A 17,111-nucleotide genomic window follows, 5' to 3' on the forward strand; every position below is an offset into this window, starting at 1 on the left:
TCATTACAAAAATAAACAATTACTCCACATCATTATCCAGTTTAAAAATCAATATGTCAGCTTGTTATAAATTTAAACATATAACCAATGAGTCAGCCATTCCATTCTTAGGTATTTATTCATGAATTATGAAAACATATGCCCATGCAAAGACTTACACAAATGCTCATAGTAGCATTGTTCACAATAGCTCCAAATTGAAAACAATGCAAGTGTTCATCAACAGAATAGACAAACAATATATGGCATATATATTAAATGGAATATTATTCCGAAATACAAAGGAAAAAACTATGGGAAAAGGGGTGAATCTCAAAAAAACATACTGCTACATGAAAGAAGTCTTACAGAAGAGAATACATATTATAATGATTCTATTTGTATAAAGTTCTAAAACAGAAATAATCTATGGTGCGAAAATATCAGAACAGTGGTGACCCTAGAGGTAGCAGTTTCAGGGATTGAACGGGGAAGAGCATAAGGGATTTTCAGAAGTGATAGTGATATCTATATCTTGATAGGGTTTGGAGTTGTACAGATTATAATGTAAACTCAGGATTTATACGTTTTGCCATAAGTATAAAAAAAGTCTGGTCACTCAATATTTTTTCAGAGGTATTGGTGGCTTATGATCTGCCAAAGGCTGAGGTAGTATGATATAGTAAAAAGGGACCAGACTATTTTTCATAACAAATATATAACAATTGTACATATTTATAGGGCACAGTCTGATATTTTGATACACAGGTGATGATAAAATCATGGTAATTAGCATATCTGTCACTTCAAACATTTATAATTTCTTTGTATTAAATATTCTGGGCCCAGATTCTAAAGCTAGACAGAAAGATTTGGATTCTGACTTAGTCATGAGGCTGTATTTCCTTAGACAAATTAACTTCTCTGTTTCCTCATCTATAAACAGTAGCACAATGCTCAACATATAATAAATGTTCCATAAATGATGGAAAATAATAAACTGACATTTGAGGTAATGTCAGGTCACAGGGCTAAAAGTAGCATCATCACACATCATCACACATCATCACACATCTCACAGACACCATTTCAATTAAGATGGTAGCCCCCTGAGGGTTACATATGAATCTTTCCTTGGATATATGCATTTTTAAAAGGTCTCCTGAAGAGTTAAACTTTAAGAGTGTCCTGCAGGGCTGGGGATATGACTGAGTGGTAGAATGCTTGCCTGGCATGCATAAAGTCCTGGGTTCCATTCCCAGAACTACAAGAAAAACAGTGCCCTCTTTTCTTTCCCTCCTAACAAGTAAATAAAGACTTGAAAGAGTGTGTGACCAATTGGTTCTCAGTTTCCAAAGCTTCACTCACCTGAGGGTCTGCACCTTCTTCATAGGAGCGGATGCCAAAGGCCATACCTTTGAAAGTATGATCCATCCGTAGCACAGCCAAAGCCAACCTGGTCACGGTAAGATTTGCTGTCCTCCCAGAAAATTCCATCTTGTGACCAGCACGCTCAATTATCCTCAGAATTCTACCAGGAAAGCGTAAAGAAGAGTCTTCTTACCTTTTTTAAATATAAAACCCATCCCCTGACAAGATTTCCTCATTGCGAGACTGTATTTTAATCCCCATCTTTATATTCCTCAGGAATTATTAGACAAGAGCACTGGTTTTGGAACAAGACAGCCTGAGATCTACACATTAGCTCCTCTAATTTCTAACTGTGTGTGCAAGTAAAGTGACCTCACTGAGCTTCAGTTTTCTCCTCTATAGAGTCAGATGTAATCACACATCTCAAAAGATCATTTTGAAAAATAAATGAAATTGTTGTTTGTAAAGCCAGATCCTTCAGGGCACATAGACCTTATGAGAAGTTTGGCTTTTATTTTATTTGGCATGTAATGAAATGGCACCCTAGTGGTTTAAAAGCAAAAGATTGACATGATATGATAAATGCATTGAAAGATCACTCTATTACATAGAAGATGGACTGTTATGGGCAAGAGTGCAGGCAGATAGATCAATTGGGAGGCTATTTTAGATGATCAAGGAAGAGAAATAAGACTAGGCCTGGAGATGGAGACATGTAGATGGATTTCCACCAGAATATTTAAGATATTTTAAAATACATATAGAGTGCCTCATGTAAGAGTCATGTTATTTTATTGGCTATGAGATATAGGGTGGCAAATAGCATGATTCTCCCACTTTTCAGATTAGCACTGGTTGGGTACATTTTAAAGAAATGCAGAACCCTGGGGGAGTGGCATGATGGGGAAATAAATTGGAAGTTTGGTTTGGAGTCACTATTGACTTGAAAAGATGTTGTTATGACTAAGACTCAATTCAATTTTGAATTCATTATTTCACAACTGGGATTAGAGTTAAATGACCTCACTGTGCTGTACTAAATCAGCTTTCAATGCATGAAACTGTCGAGGACTGTAAGCTAAGGAAGTAATAATATGTCACTTAAATTATGTGAAATAATTTATTTTACCAAAGCATTAGTACTTACTCATTGCTTACTTGATGTAGATTGGAGGTTGAATTGTTTTGCTTTTCCAAAACAGCATTGATTATTTGTAATATAATCTGGGTTAGGTTCATACTTATCTCATCACACTTTGAAATCTCAGCTACTTTATAAACAATAATCTTCGTCTCTTCTTCATCCAGAGGTGGAGATTCATTTATCAGATTTAAAATGTGTTCTGCAACATCATCTGCATTCTCTGGGGAAGCAAAACAGAAATGCCCCCATCTACATTACCATACTTAGTTTTAGACAATGCTGGTCTGCTTCCTTCCCTCTAAAAAGTAAAGGCAGTGAAATCGTAATACATGCCAAAGTAACAAAGTTTGCAGAAGGGAAACATTGTATCTCAATTTCTACAGCAAATTTAGTCCCAGAAAGTGGCACACAAATCAAGTTTTTATTCATTAAAACCCTTTTTTTAAATGCACTAGGGAAATCTTTTTGTCACTGAAGAATTATCTTGAAATCTGATTCTAATTAAGTTAAGACTTCGAAGTGTTGGATTGAGTTAAGGAGATTCCATCTGTACTCAAATATCAGCAAACACAGTCTATGATTTCCCAGTCAAGGGTAGTGACTACAATTTCCTGTCAAGAACCAGCAACCCACACAGCAAAAAAAGCAAATATGGACCACATAATAAAAAGCAATTAATTTAGAATTTCTAGAGAGTAAGAACAATAGACATTAACCCGCCCACTTTTTTCTTCACTTTTTATAATGGAAATTTTGAAGCAAACGCAAAAGTAGAAGAATAGTATAATGAATCTCCATGTACTTCATGAATCACCCAACTTCAACAATTGTCAATGAGAGGCTAATCTTATTTTATCTACTGTCTCACCCACATTTTTCCTAAGCCCAGATTATTTTAAAGCAAGTCCTAGACGTCATATCATTTCATTCATAAATAATTTAATACATGTCTTTTTTCTGTGTTTTTTATTGGTGCATTATAATCATTGATAAAAGTGGAATTTTTGTTACATAGTCGTGCATGCAGACAATGTAACAATATAACTAGGATATATCTTTAAAAAAAACTTTCATTTGTCTTAACCATAATTCTAATTAAATTAAATTTAAGTTGAAAAATTTGTAGTAATGTTTACAAATATAAAATATCCTATCAGTGCTCAAGTATCCTTAACTATCTCATAATTTTAAAAAATAATTGCTTTGTCTGAATTATCACCTACTTTTTTGGGAAAGAGTATTACTATTTACTCAGGAAATATTAAATTAGTATCTATTTTGTGAAAAGTACTGGTCTAGGTGCATAAGAAAATATGCATACATAAAACAGACAAGGAAAACAATTGAAAAATATAGTCTGTTAGGAAAAATTCCAGAGATTACAGTTGTGACATATTTGAGTCAGTTATGTTGCATATGAACAACTGAGTTTGAGAAAACAATATAATATCACATAAAATTCGCTCTCTCTTTCTCTCTCTCTCTTCATCCCTCCCTCCCTCTCTTTTATGGTCCTCCATGGTCGTTAGCATCTCTTCAAATCTCTCTCCTACCTCAATCAAGCTCCCTATAACTTTACCCCTAACAAAGCTAGCACAGGGTGTTTTTCCCTCTCTTCCCTTTCCCCCCATTTTCTTGCTCTATTCTTTTTTGTTCTACAAACAACTCTGCCCTCATCAATGTAAATTAAGCAAACTTAACTGAGGTCCTCTGAATAGCTCCCCCTCCACGATGGCTTATGTGGGAACTGAGTTGGCAAAAACAGGGTTCAGAGAAGGGAACAAGGGGGGACATTGACTAAGTGTGTAGTTGTTTCTAAACTAATATTTTGTCCCTATTAATATCTTTCCTTTGGTCAGTTAAACAAATTGAGAAAACTATAAGACTAGGGATAGAAGAAAAATATGGTGAGCTTATTCATGGATCTTTCTACTGCTCTTGTTAAATTGTTCAAGCTCTGTTGAAAATGGAATAGCTGGAGCTGCCTAGTTATGATTCTTCAGGCTTCAGTGGTGTGACTTCACTTCACATAGTCCCTGCTGTGGCAGAATGAAAGTAAACAACAGGCCAATGGGAGCCTAACTATTCTGTGGAAAGTAATTATAGACTTTTCATCTGGAGTTATACAATTTTTAAGGAAAATTCAGGCTAAATTATATTTATTGTGTAAAACTTCTAGGTCCCCAAACAGAAGCAATAAAATGAATCTTCTTTTATTAATTGCAGAATATTGCTTGAAATAGCATTACAATTAATCTGCCAATAATTGCAACAATCAAAACAATAATAATAACATGCATTATTACTGACTAATTTCTGGGAGTCAATGTTCGAGTTACCTGTTGCTACATAACAAACCACCCCCAAAATTAATGGCTTAAAACAACATTAATTATTATCTTTAATGGCTCTGTTGTTAGATTCAACCAAGCAGTTCTCACTTGGGATCTTTCATGCAGCTGCAGTCAGGTGGCAGCTGGGGCTAGAGACATCTGAAGGCTTGGACTGGGCTGCAAATTCAAAATGGTGCATTCACATGGCTGTTAGTTGATGCTGATCATGTGCTGGTCATTGGGGATTGTCTACATTCCCTACCCATGACCCTCTCAGTGTTGTGCTAGATCCAGATGTGAGGTATTAGAGCTGGTTTGTACTAGCTCATGGGAACCTGTCACAAATTTGGATGAATTTTGTGAACTGGTTATTAAGCAGACAAATCACTAAAACTTAAATTCTATAAATGTACAATTAAGTGAATTATATTCAAAACAATGGTGATACTCAAAACCATAAGTTCTGAGAGGCAGCATCCCAAATGAAAGTGTACCAAGAGGAAACAAAACTTTCAGTACTTTTAAAAGTTGATCACATAATTGGCAACATCTCTATTTTCAAATTCTACCATACTTTGCAGTCACAAGCCATCCTCGCTTGAAGAGGAGGGAATAAAATGATGTATGGCATTTTGGAGACAAGATACAACAGCAAGGCATTACACATGCATTTTCTCACCACAATAATTCTATGTGATGAGTTCTCATATTATCTCCCTTTATACAGATTGAGAAATTCTAATCTACTCTGATTCCAGAGCTTGAATTCTCCAATATCACTTCTTACTACAGCATCTTCTTCTTAATTTCTTCATATTGTTAGGCACTGGACTAGAAGGAGGTCTACTTGACCTACTGGGAAATTGAACCCAGGGCCTCTGGCATGCAAGGCTTGTATTTTACCACTGAGCTATGTCCCCAGCTATTATCATTCCTCCTTAGTCACACACAATCCTGCCCTGATGGCAGGAGGACATGGATAGGAGAGAATTTTGTGATGTCTTAGCCAACTTCATTAGAGCCTGGTATATCTTCACTATCATGTGGGTAACCAAAACTAAGAACAGAAAAGGCCTCAAAGAACTTTGAAATAAGGATGCCTTTTCTAACTCTGTTATTACTGAGGAGGTAAGACAAATGAGCAGTCAAGTGGAAGAACTAAAGAGTTTTTGTCCAACTAAGATTCAACCAAGATATCTAATACTTGTCAACAAGATTAAAAACTAATGAAAATAAATTATTCCAACATGAATACGTTTTTCTTTCCTTTACATTGCACCCATTTTTCACTAAGCTCTTAACTTATAAGAAGAGGATTCCTCCAAAGCTAAAAAACTTGATAGTTTACTTTTCAGTTATATACATTACAATCACCATCCAACTGTCCTTTTGCTTCACAGTAGTGTATGTATGTGTGTGTATGTGTATAGATATATAGATGTAATGACTTCTCACAGTCAATTTTCTAAAAATCCGAACTTGATACAGTGCTTTTGTTGTTGTTATGGCTGTTTTTAAACTTTTTCTTCCACAAGAGAAAATTCTATTAGCATGTCTAAAGAAAATGTGTCACTCAGAAGGAGGCAGGTCAGCGTGAAACACAGACCTTTCTATCTTTCCTCCCACTCACTATAAGCTGCAACACTCCCTACTGCCCTGACTCATGAGTTCTGAACTAGGAACCATCAAAGTTGCGCTTGTTTTTCTAATTCTTCCAGATATTCCTGGACAAGGGTCTTAATTTTCTATCTTCCACAAGGAAGACAAGTCCAAGAAGTTCACTGCCTCCAGGCCAATTTCCTGGCTCTTCTGCAAGGCACTGGAGTGCTTATGCCTCAATTTTTGACAATTCATTATGGCAGAGACCCAATTTATGCAGTAAAGCCACATCTGATAACTGGCATAGAAATGAAATTTAGTTTTTCCCTTTCATTTTTATTAAGATCATTTTTACTAGTGCATTACAATTGTACATAATATTCAGCTTCATTGTTACATATTCATAAGTGCACAAACATAATTTGGTCAAACTAATTCCCAGGTACCTTCCTTTTTCCTCCCTTCCTCTCTCTCTCAGGCCCCCTTCCTCTACTCCACTGGTCTCCCTTCTATTTTCATGAGATTCTCCTTTCTTTTCTTTTTTCTCTCTGGCTTCCACATATTAAAAAAAAACATGAAGTCCTTGACTTTCTGCTTCCTGCAAATCACATGATTGCATTCTTCTTTATGACTGAGCAAAACTCCATTGTGCATATATACCACATTTTCCTTATCCATTCAAACTCAATGTCTGATGAGGCCCCACTCCCTGGTTCATAGACAATGATCTCTTCACTATAATTTCAGATGATGGAAGGTACAGACAAGCTCCCTTGGCCCTCTTTTATAAGGGCACTAATATTATTCATGAGAGCTCCACTTTCATGACCTAATCACCTACCATAAGGTCACCTTGGGATTAGGATTTTAACATATAAATTTGGTGATGGGGCATAAACATTCAGTGTATACCATACACCTCACCAAAAAACGATATACAGATGACAAGTAAGTTATGAAAAAATATTCAACTTCACACGTCATTAGGGAATTGAAAATTAAAGACACAATGAGATACCATCACACACCTATTAGAATGATCAAAATCCAAAACAGTGACAACATCAAATGCTGGTAAAGATGTGGAGCAACAGGAACTCTCATTCACTGCTGATGGGAATTAAAATAATACAGCCACTTTGGAAGATATGGCAGTTTCTTACAAAACTTAACATGCTCTTAGTATTTAATTCAGCAATTTCACTCCTTGGTATTTACCCAAATTAGTTGAAAACAAATCCATATAAAAACATGCACACTGATGTTTATAGCAGTCTTATTCATAATTGCTCAAATATGGAAACAACCAAGATTTGTTTCCGTAGATAACCAAATAAATAAAATGTGGTACATTCAGACAATGGGATATTATGCAGTGCTAAAAAGAAATAAGCTATCAAGCCATGACAAGACATGAAAGAACCTTAAATGCATATAACTAAGTTAAAGAAGCCATCCTGAAAAGGCTATATGCCATATAATTTCAACTACATGACATTCTAGAAAAGGCAAAAACATGGTAGAAAGATCAGTGGTTTCCAGTGGTTAGTTGGAAGTGTGGAATGAATAAGTGAAGCACAGAGAATTTTTAGGGTAGTGAATTGATTCTGAATGATACAATTGTTCAAATTTATAGAATAAACAACTCTAAGAGTGAATGTTAATGGAAACTATGAACTTTTAGCAATTATGATTTTTCAGGGTAGGTTTATCAGTTGTAACTAATGTAGCACTTTGGTGAGGGTTGTTGATGTTGAGGGCAAGCTATTCATGTGTCAAGGGGGTGTGTATACGGGAATTCTGTTTTTTGCTTAATTTTGCTGTGAACCTAAAACTCCTCCAAATGAAGAAACTATTTTAATAATCAACAAAATTCAAAATCTTTTAGCTAACCAAGACAAAAAGAGAAGACACAAATTACCAAAATCAGGAATGAAGGTGCCCATGTCAGGGGGAGGCATTATCACCAACCATAGTTTAAAAATGAACAATAATGAGTGTTTACAAATATGTAAGAAAAGTAGAATCTTTGGACAGTGTTGGCATGATGTAAGATGGTACAGCAGCTGTGTGAAAGTTCTGCAGTCCTCCAAAGGCTAATTGTAGGGTTACTATAGGAACCAAGCAATTCTACACTTCAATATATACATAACAAAAGTAAACACAGATCTACAAAAAAGGAAATGAAATTCCCACACATGCTACAATATGGACAAACCTCCAAAACATTATGAAATGCTTAGATTCAGAGAGATACAAAGTGGACGCATGCTGGACAAGAACTGAAAGAGAGATAAATAGACTGCTAATGGGTACAAGGTTTCTTCTTGGGAAAATGTTTCAGAATTAATGATGCTAGTTTCACAAGCTATTGAATGTGCTAAAAAAAGCCCTCTGAAAAAAATACTCTTCTAAATTGTAGATATTAAATAGATATAGACATATGAATATCATTACCAAAAAATTAAACTACATCGAGACTTCAATTTTTGTTAATCAAATCAACAAAGACCCAAGAGTCTAAAAACATGCTGTGTTAAGAATAAATTGGTGTAACTACTATAGGGAGAATTTTGACATCATCTCAAATAAGATTAACCTACCCATTCCACTTGCAAGAATTTATGCTTCAGTTATACCCTACTTGCACAAATTGTCATACCTATGATATCCACTACAGCAGTGTTTTTTATATTCCCACTTGTAAGTTATCAAAGTACCTGTTTTAGAACAATTTAATCAACACAGCATGTTATTGGCCTTTTAGGTGTTTGGTGAATTGATTAGAAAAATGATATCCCAATGTAGTTTAAAGAGATACACTTTGTTTTGAGTCTCTTTTATCTAACAGTATGGAATACACTAATGAAGTTTCACAAACCAGAATAAAAATTAACATGGTTTATAAATGTAATCTGAAAAGAAATGAATCCTTCTACATCAGCTGCTTAGAGAATGCCAGTTCTGAAACATTTTACATACTAATAAAAATATATTTTTAAACATATGCTATTTTTCCTTTTAATAAAAAACACAAATAAGTAAAAATAGTTTGTGATAGTGTTTTTAAAGGAAAATGTTACTGATAATCTAAGTATCCATACATAGAAAAAAGCTTAAATAAATAGGTTATGGAGAGTTTTTTTCAAAAATGGGGAGAGTTTGGTTGATCAATAGGTACTAAGTTACAGTTAGACAGGAGCAAGAAGCTCTGGGACAGTAGGGTGTCTACAGAAAACAATAATGTACTATACATTTCAGAAAGCTACCAGAAAGTATTTTTAAAGTTTTCACCATAAACAAACGGTAAATGTTTGAGAAAATAAATATATTTAATCTGATTTAAATAGTATGCAATGTTTACGTATATCAAACATCACATCTCATGAATGTGTACAACTTTTATGTTTTTGTGTCAATTAAAAATAAGTTTATTGAATGAATAAATAAATAAATTACCAGTAAATAAACTGCAGAACACTCATGAAATATAATATAGTTAGTGTGGGGGCATGAATAAGCTGTTTATATAATGATATAATAATTCCCTCTCTATATTGTTAAGAGAAAAGAGTGAGGTACAGAATGGTATGTATGACATGCTCTATCCTGTATACAAAAGAGAGGGAGAGTGTGCATGTAACAAATATGGGACAGCAAATCCCATCAATATGTACAACTATAATGCACCAATAAAAAAAATTGGAAAAAAAGAGAGAAAGGGAGGGAGAACATATACAGGCACAAGTGCGTATGTGTACACATTTCTTTTTTTTAAGACAGAGAGAGAAAAAAAGTGAAAATTTTTTAATATTTAATTTTTAGTTTTCGGTGGACACAACATCTTTATTTTATTTTTATGTGGTGCTGAGGATCGAACCCAGCGCCCTGCACATGTCAGGCAAACGCACTACTACTTGAGCCACATCCCCAGCCCACAATACCTTTATTTTATTTATTTATTTTTATGTGGTGCTGAGGATCAAACCCAGGGCTTGCATGTGCTAGGCGAGCGCTCTACTGCTAAGCCACAATCCCAGCCCCTACACATTTCTTTATAGATGTGTATACTCTCTCTGTGAATAGTCACTGAATGGCTGGGGCCACCACTGGGAGGGAGATGTTTCACTGTAGATTATTTTTATCTTTGAATATTGGACTAGATGAGGTATTTATAAATTAAACTTTTTGCAAAATTTAAAATAAAATGAAAAATAGTAAGTCAAAAATTATAAAACAAAAATTCATAAAACAAAATAAAAAACCGTGATAGTCTTAACTTGTCACATCCCCACCACTTCCAGCAACTTAAACTAACTACCTAGTTTCTGAAACTGGATTATTATAGGGTAGATTTTCATTAAACGAGGTTTGCCTGTACTCTCTGGTCTCAGGACAAGTAGGCAAACTAGCTAAGGTTCCATTATTTCTCCGATGTGTACAAAACAATCTTACCATCACTGATGGTAATATTAGCAAGATCCACAATCTTTTCAGGAAGTCCTTGAAGCAATTTACATTGCTTAAATCTTGGTTTCTCCCACTGAGATTTGCCTGTTTGAATGCTGATTGAACTGAAAAAGAGAGAAGGGAGGAATAAAAGACATCCTAGGATGAAAAAACAGCTCTATCTTTGGCATGCCTTTCCCTGACCCACCCCCAGCCTTCTGGCCAAGATAGCACCGGCAGGAATACAGTAATTCTTTGTAAAGTGAAGAAAAATTTGTTCTTGGAAGACAAGTGAAACTAGGGTCAGCAGGTGGGAGGATGACTAGGCAAGGGAGATGGGGGAGGGAGGCAGAGCAACGTCTGGCTGATCAAGAGTCAAGGCAGAGATGTCAGTCTGCTGAACATGACTACTTACCTTCATTTCCTCCTCTTACCTGTAATTGTAAAGGGAAATGTGGGAATGCAGTCTCTAACTCAGCATATAAATTTCCTCTAGGTGATTAGTATAGAACCCTCTGTAGCTCACTGACACTTTCAGCCACCCTTCCCAGTGCCTCATCCAGTTTAACACAGTTCAAGTCAGCCAGCACATTCATTGAGCACCCATTATGTTCTAGGCTGATCCTCCCCTGAGATTTGTGTAGTTCAGTGGTTTCAGATTCTAAATGTTACCTTCTTTAAAATTGGACAAAATATAAGAAAAACTGTATAAACAAAATGGAATGTATCAAACCATCAAGCAAGAACTTAGTTTCAACACTTGAGCTAAGCCCAGTGCTGAAAGGACAGAGGCAAAGAAAGACATACAACTTGCCCACCTGACCCCCATCTCCCTGCACAGCAAACAGCACAAGCACAGAGAGATACACAAGGAAGTGTCCATTGAGTCCAGACTAACAAATGGTCTTTTTGGCTGGAATGCATGGTAAAGGGAGGGGAAGTGGTGAACGAGACAGCAGGAGAGGGAGTCTACAATTTGGAGGACTGCATTTAGGGGTTTGGATTTTGTTCCTGAGTAGGAGTATGACATGATGACAGTCAGCCTTTGGGATAATCATGCTGGCAGCAGTGTGTAATGGAGCTGGGGTAGCTGGTGCTTAGAAGGCGAAGGGACTACTCTAACAGGAGGTGAGAGCTAGTAATGGGCTTGCGCCAAGCAGTGAGGTTGGAAAGGAGAGGCTCCATGTGGACCCTGACTATGGCTGTCAGAACTGCCCTCCTTGAGGACTGATTAGATGTAGGCAGGGAAAGGTAGCATACAGTTGGAGATGTGGCTTTCTAAGAGTGCTTTTAAGCCTCTGTCAAAACCTGCTGTCCTTCTGGTCTTGCCCACTTAAGTTAATGGCATAAACCATTAACAGCAGAGAGTAAGAAAAAAGGGCTGATGATTTTAAAAAGGAAAATGATAAAGTCAACAATAGAAGAGTGATTTAGTAAATTACTATGGCCCATCAACGAGACAGCATCTGAGGCCGATTTTTGAAATAATCATTAAAAAGATGAATCTAAAACATGGAAAATGTTTGATAAACCATTGAGTGAAAGCGTAAATTACATTACGGATTGGAGAACTGAACTGTGATTACCTCCACAGAAAATTTAAAGGCATACAGAGAAAGACAACATGCCAACCTAAAAACAGCTGTGTTCAATGGTGGGATGGTGACTGACTTCTCTCTTTGTCTTCTTGACATTATTTTCTTATTATATTGCATATGTATGTTTAAATCCATAAGGTGAAGAAAAGAAAGACTGGCAGTAGAGGTGGAGGGGAGGGAGCACGCCCAGAGAAATGACATAGAAACATGCCCCCAACGAAGCGAATCTTTGTATATGTGAACTAACAATTAGAACTTGGCCGGTACATACCAGATTCTAGTGGCATTTCCATCCTCATTTTTTATGCATCTGGTTTGGGCTGTCTCAGTAGGGTAGGTTAATAGCCACTTATATGTCCCTTTGTATTTAGTGGGTGTTTCGTGGGCTTCACACTTTCCTGGATCTACGGAGAAAAATGTATGCACATTTTCAAGGGCAAAAGGCTCTTAAAAGTATCATAAGCATCCATTACGACCCATCATTACTACCCTGCACACACACATCAGCAAATAAAAGAGGAGGCTCTTTCTACCAGGCCATTTAAATCAGGCTGCATTGAAAATAGCTTTAAATAGAGTATTCTTGTTTAAATAAGCCATCCAGTATAGCCACGGGTTTAGTCCTTTTCATTAAAGCCATCAGTTGACAGGAAAAATTATTTTTGTTGTTGTTGTTTAAATAGTATATATGCATTAAAAAAATTCCAGTCACATAAAAGGGTGTTAGAGGAAAGCATTCAAAGTATCCACCTGTCAACTGCCCTTCTTTTAAACCACCCATCCCAGTGTTCTCTGTGAGCCAGGAGGTAAAGTACCTTCCTATCACTTTCAGGACACATTTATCAGCATCAGCATCGTTTGCACAATGGGCTGTGCCTGTGCCCTCCCACTTCTCTGCCTCTCATCCCACTCTCTCTCTTGTGCAATCACAGCCTGCCCTCTGCTACTTCATTCACTTGCTGCCACGCATTGTGAGTAGGAATATCTGTGTATGTCCAGATTCACTAGAAAGTTTTAATGGCAGTCTGTTGGGGCAAGAAACAAAGCTGGCAGCAATGGGAGAGAAGTGGAGTAGACTGGTAGGGTTTTACTTTTACCAGTTAAGCATTCCTAATCAGGAAAGTAAAGGCCTAGAAGAGAAATCTGGGACAGTTCCCAAGTCACTTCTCAAGATGAATAGGATGCCTGAATGAAACAATAAATTAGCAAGTATCTATTAGGCATCTATTGTGTGTAATAAAAAAGCTCTCTGGGCTTCAGGGTGTTTTGTGCAAGAGAGACAATCCTCCCACACTGTGGGTAGACTGGCCACTGCTAATATCCACAGCTGACAAATGATCTCTTATAAACTCTCAGGCAATCCATTTCTTTCACAAGCTTTTAAAGGTAGAAAGGCCATCAGGACAAGTGGGTACTGCAGATGTGGAAAGGATCATGAAGATGACTTCTCTTCCCTCTGAGCTTAGGGTCCTTACTCTGAATACATCATGAATTTTATAAGAGGGGGAGTGAATTCATACTGAAACACCCAACCAAAATAATTACCTAGCTTTTTCACTGTGATGTGTTCAGACGTTACTAATAATGTGAACTGATCTTGTGTGAAGTTTCCACGTGAGAAGTTGCCATGTATTTTATTTCTGATCTTGATGATCAATTCCGTGGATTCTAAAGAAGAGTCAGCCTTTATGATGACCTGACAAGCACAGCTACAAAATGGGACAAAAAAGAAAATGTGCAGTTATGTCAGCACAGTGCAATTTGGCCTGCAGTGCTGAAATTTGGTATAGTTGCCTTAATTGGTAGTCCATAAATGTCAAACATTTTGTAGATATTAAGTGAAAAATCTTAAGAAATGATGGAAGACAGCATGTTGAAATCTTCTGAAAATTTTTTCTCACAGACAACCGAAAACCTATTTTCAAATGAAATGTCAGCAACATTTATAGTATGTGGAAATTGACTAACCATGAGATTTCTCCAGGAGTTTCTAATAATTAATAGAAAGTATGAAGTGCTCAGGACTTATTATTTCAGAGAAAACCTTCTATCCTTCTGATCTCCAATTTATCCATCATTAGTGCAATATGGCAAATAGACACATGTCCAATTAGTTCATAAAGACATGATCCACAGAAGGCTTATTTCTATAATGGAATAATAATGATGATAATGATAGCTAACATTTGTAGAGCTCTTGCTGCACATGTTTTGAGTCATTTGATCCTCAGAGCAACATTATAAGGTTAATTATTCCCATTCTACAGATGAGGGAGCTGAACTTTAGGGAGATATTTCTCTCAGTCACAAAAACCCATCCAGTGTTTCTGTCCACTAAAACATATGTTATAAAAGAATAGACTGTCCCTGACCTCAACCCATACAGTGAGGTCCTTAACCCTTCTAAATTCCTCTAATATTTCATTAGAGGAACCTTTTAAAATTCACACTTACCTATATCTCTTTTTTCCATTTCCATTAGTACATGCAGTTTTAAAATATTTTATTAGTACATTATAGTTATTCATAATAGAAGGTTCATTTTCACATAATTGCATGTGTATGAAATATAATTTGCTCAACTTCAGCCCCCAATATTTCCTTTTACCCTCCCTTCCTCACTCCCCCTTCTCCCTTTCCTCTGCTCTTTAAGTCTTCCTTCTCTCTAGTCATTGTTTTTTAAATTGGTACTTTATAGCTATACATAAGGATGGACTTCACTGTTGGTATATTCATATATGTACACAGCCTAATTTGGTCAATTTAATTCCACTTTTCATCCCTTTTCCCATCCCTTCTCCCTCTTCCTCTATCTCCTTCCTCTACTCCACTGATCTCCCTTCTATTTTCATGTGATCTCCTCTTTTTCCCTTTTTCTCTAGCTTCTTCATACAAGAGAAAATATTTGACCCTTGACTTTCTGAGGCTGGTTTATCTTACATAGCATGATGTTCTCCGGTTCCATCCATTTACTGGAAAATGCCATAATTTCACTCTTCTCTGTGATTCAGTAAAACTCCATTATGTATATAAACCACATTTTCTTCATTTACTCATCTGTCCATGGAAATCTGGGCTGGTTCTATAACTTGGCTATTGTGAATTGCACTACTATAAGCATTGGTGTGGCTGTTTCACTAGAGTATGATGAATTTAGTTCTTTGGGATAAATACCAAGGATTGGGATGGATGAGTCATATATTTTTGAGGAATCTCCATACTGCTTTCCAGAGTGGTTGTACTAATTTGCAATCCCATCAACAATATGTGAGTATGCCTTTTACCCTACATCCTCACTGGCTTTTATTATTTGTATTCTGGATCACTGACATGGATGGAATGAAATCCCAATGTATTTTTTTTTTTTTTTGGTACTAGAGTTGAACTCATAAGTGCTTTACCACTGAGCCACATTCCCAGGTACTCACCACCTTTTTTTTTTTTTTTAATTTTGAGGGACAGTCTCGCAAAGTTGCTTAGGACCTCACTTAGTTGTTGAGGCTGGCCTTAAACTTGTTACACTTCTTCCTCATCCTCCTGAATTTCTGGAATTACAGACATGAGCCACCATGCCTAGCTCAATATAGTTTTGATTTACATTTCCTAAAGATGTAGAATATTTCTTTATATATTTGTTGGCCATTTGTATTTTTTCTTTTGAGAAGTATCTGTTTAGTTCTTTTGCCCACTTATTGATTGCATTATTTGGGGGGGATGGTGTTAATTTTTTTAGTTCCTTATATATTCTGAGTATTAATCTCCTGTTAGAAGAGTAGCTGGCAAAGATCTTTTCCCATTCTGTAGGCTCTCTTATCACACTCTTGTTTTGTTTGCTGTGCAGTAGATTTTTAATTTGATGCCATCCTACTAATTGATTCTTGGTACATATCGTTTTTTGAAAAACATATTTGCTGAGTTTCCTACCAGTTGTTGAAAGTTAGATGCCTTTACTCAACACCTCTCTGTATATCCAATCTATTTGATTCCTCCCCATCCCCTGTTCTATATGTGGTGAAGTCCCTGCTCATCCTACACATTGAATTTGAACCCTATCTCTTCTCAGCTTTTGGTTTTCCAGTCTTAATAAGAATCCTCTTTTTGAACCTCTCATCTTGCTTGCAACAGACCCTCTATGCCAGCCCCTTGAACATTTCAATGATCTGTTCATGAGGCTTCTTTGGCTATATGTCCATTATGATGTGCACTAAACAGATCAACGATAGCCAGTGTTCCAGGAGGAGCTGGGCCATGAATCTGAGCAGGACCAGGGATGCTTTCTATGTTGCTGTCATTGTTTTCAATTCTCCTGCTCAGTATTTCATGAACCTTATTGACCACAACAAACAGTATATTCCCCTATCCCCAAATTATAACCACTTTGGACCCCATTTTCTCCTCAGTACAAAGAGGCAGTAGGCAGATTGCTAGGCTGTGCTGTGACCAACCAAAGCAACTATTTCGTGAAGGCAAAAGCCCAATTACAGCATCTGTAAAATAACCATCAGGTACTTTGATCTCCTTCTGACAACCTGACCAACAGGCTGTGCATATGGAATTAAATGGAAGGAAAATCAGAACTAAATGTACCAGCTATGAATAAGCTCAGCTCCTACCTGTATGGTACATGGGAAATTGTAG

General features: G+C 36.5%; 1 protein-coding gene across 1 annotated transcript in view; it reads right to left on the reverse strand.

Annotated features, from left to right (window-relative positions):
• Nucleotides 1-17,111, reverse strand: part of Adgrg4 (adhesion G protein-coupled receptor G4) — an 87,592-nt gene that overhangs the window by 35,407 nt on the left and 35,074 nt on the right. The window contains exons 5-9 of the mRNA XM_026392201.2: nucleotides 14,019-14,182; nucleotides 12,745-12,877; nucleotides 10,882-11,000; nucleotides 2,498-2,714; nucleotides 1,348-1,510 (exon numbers count right to left, since the gene is read on the reverse strand). Coding sequence (XP_026247986.2) covers nucleotides 1,348-1,510; nucleotides 2,498-2,714; nucleotides 10,882-11,000; nucleotides 12,745-12,877; nucleotides 14,019-14,182 — 796 coding nt within the window. The remainder of the gene's footprint in view (nucleotides 1-1,347; nucleotides 1,511-2,497; nucleotides 2,715-10,881; nucleotides 11,001-12,744; nucleotides 12,878-14,018; nucleotides 14,183-17,111) is intronic.

The sequence above is a fragment of the Urocitellus parryii genome, chromosome X (genome assembly GCF_045843805.1).
Source record: "Urocitellus parryii isolate mUroPar1 chromosome X, mUroPar1.hap1, whole genome shotgun sequence".
NCBI lineage: Eukaryota > Metazoa > Chordata > Mammalia > Rodentia > Sciuridae > Urocitellus > Urocitellus parryii.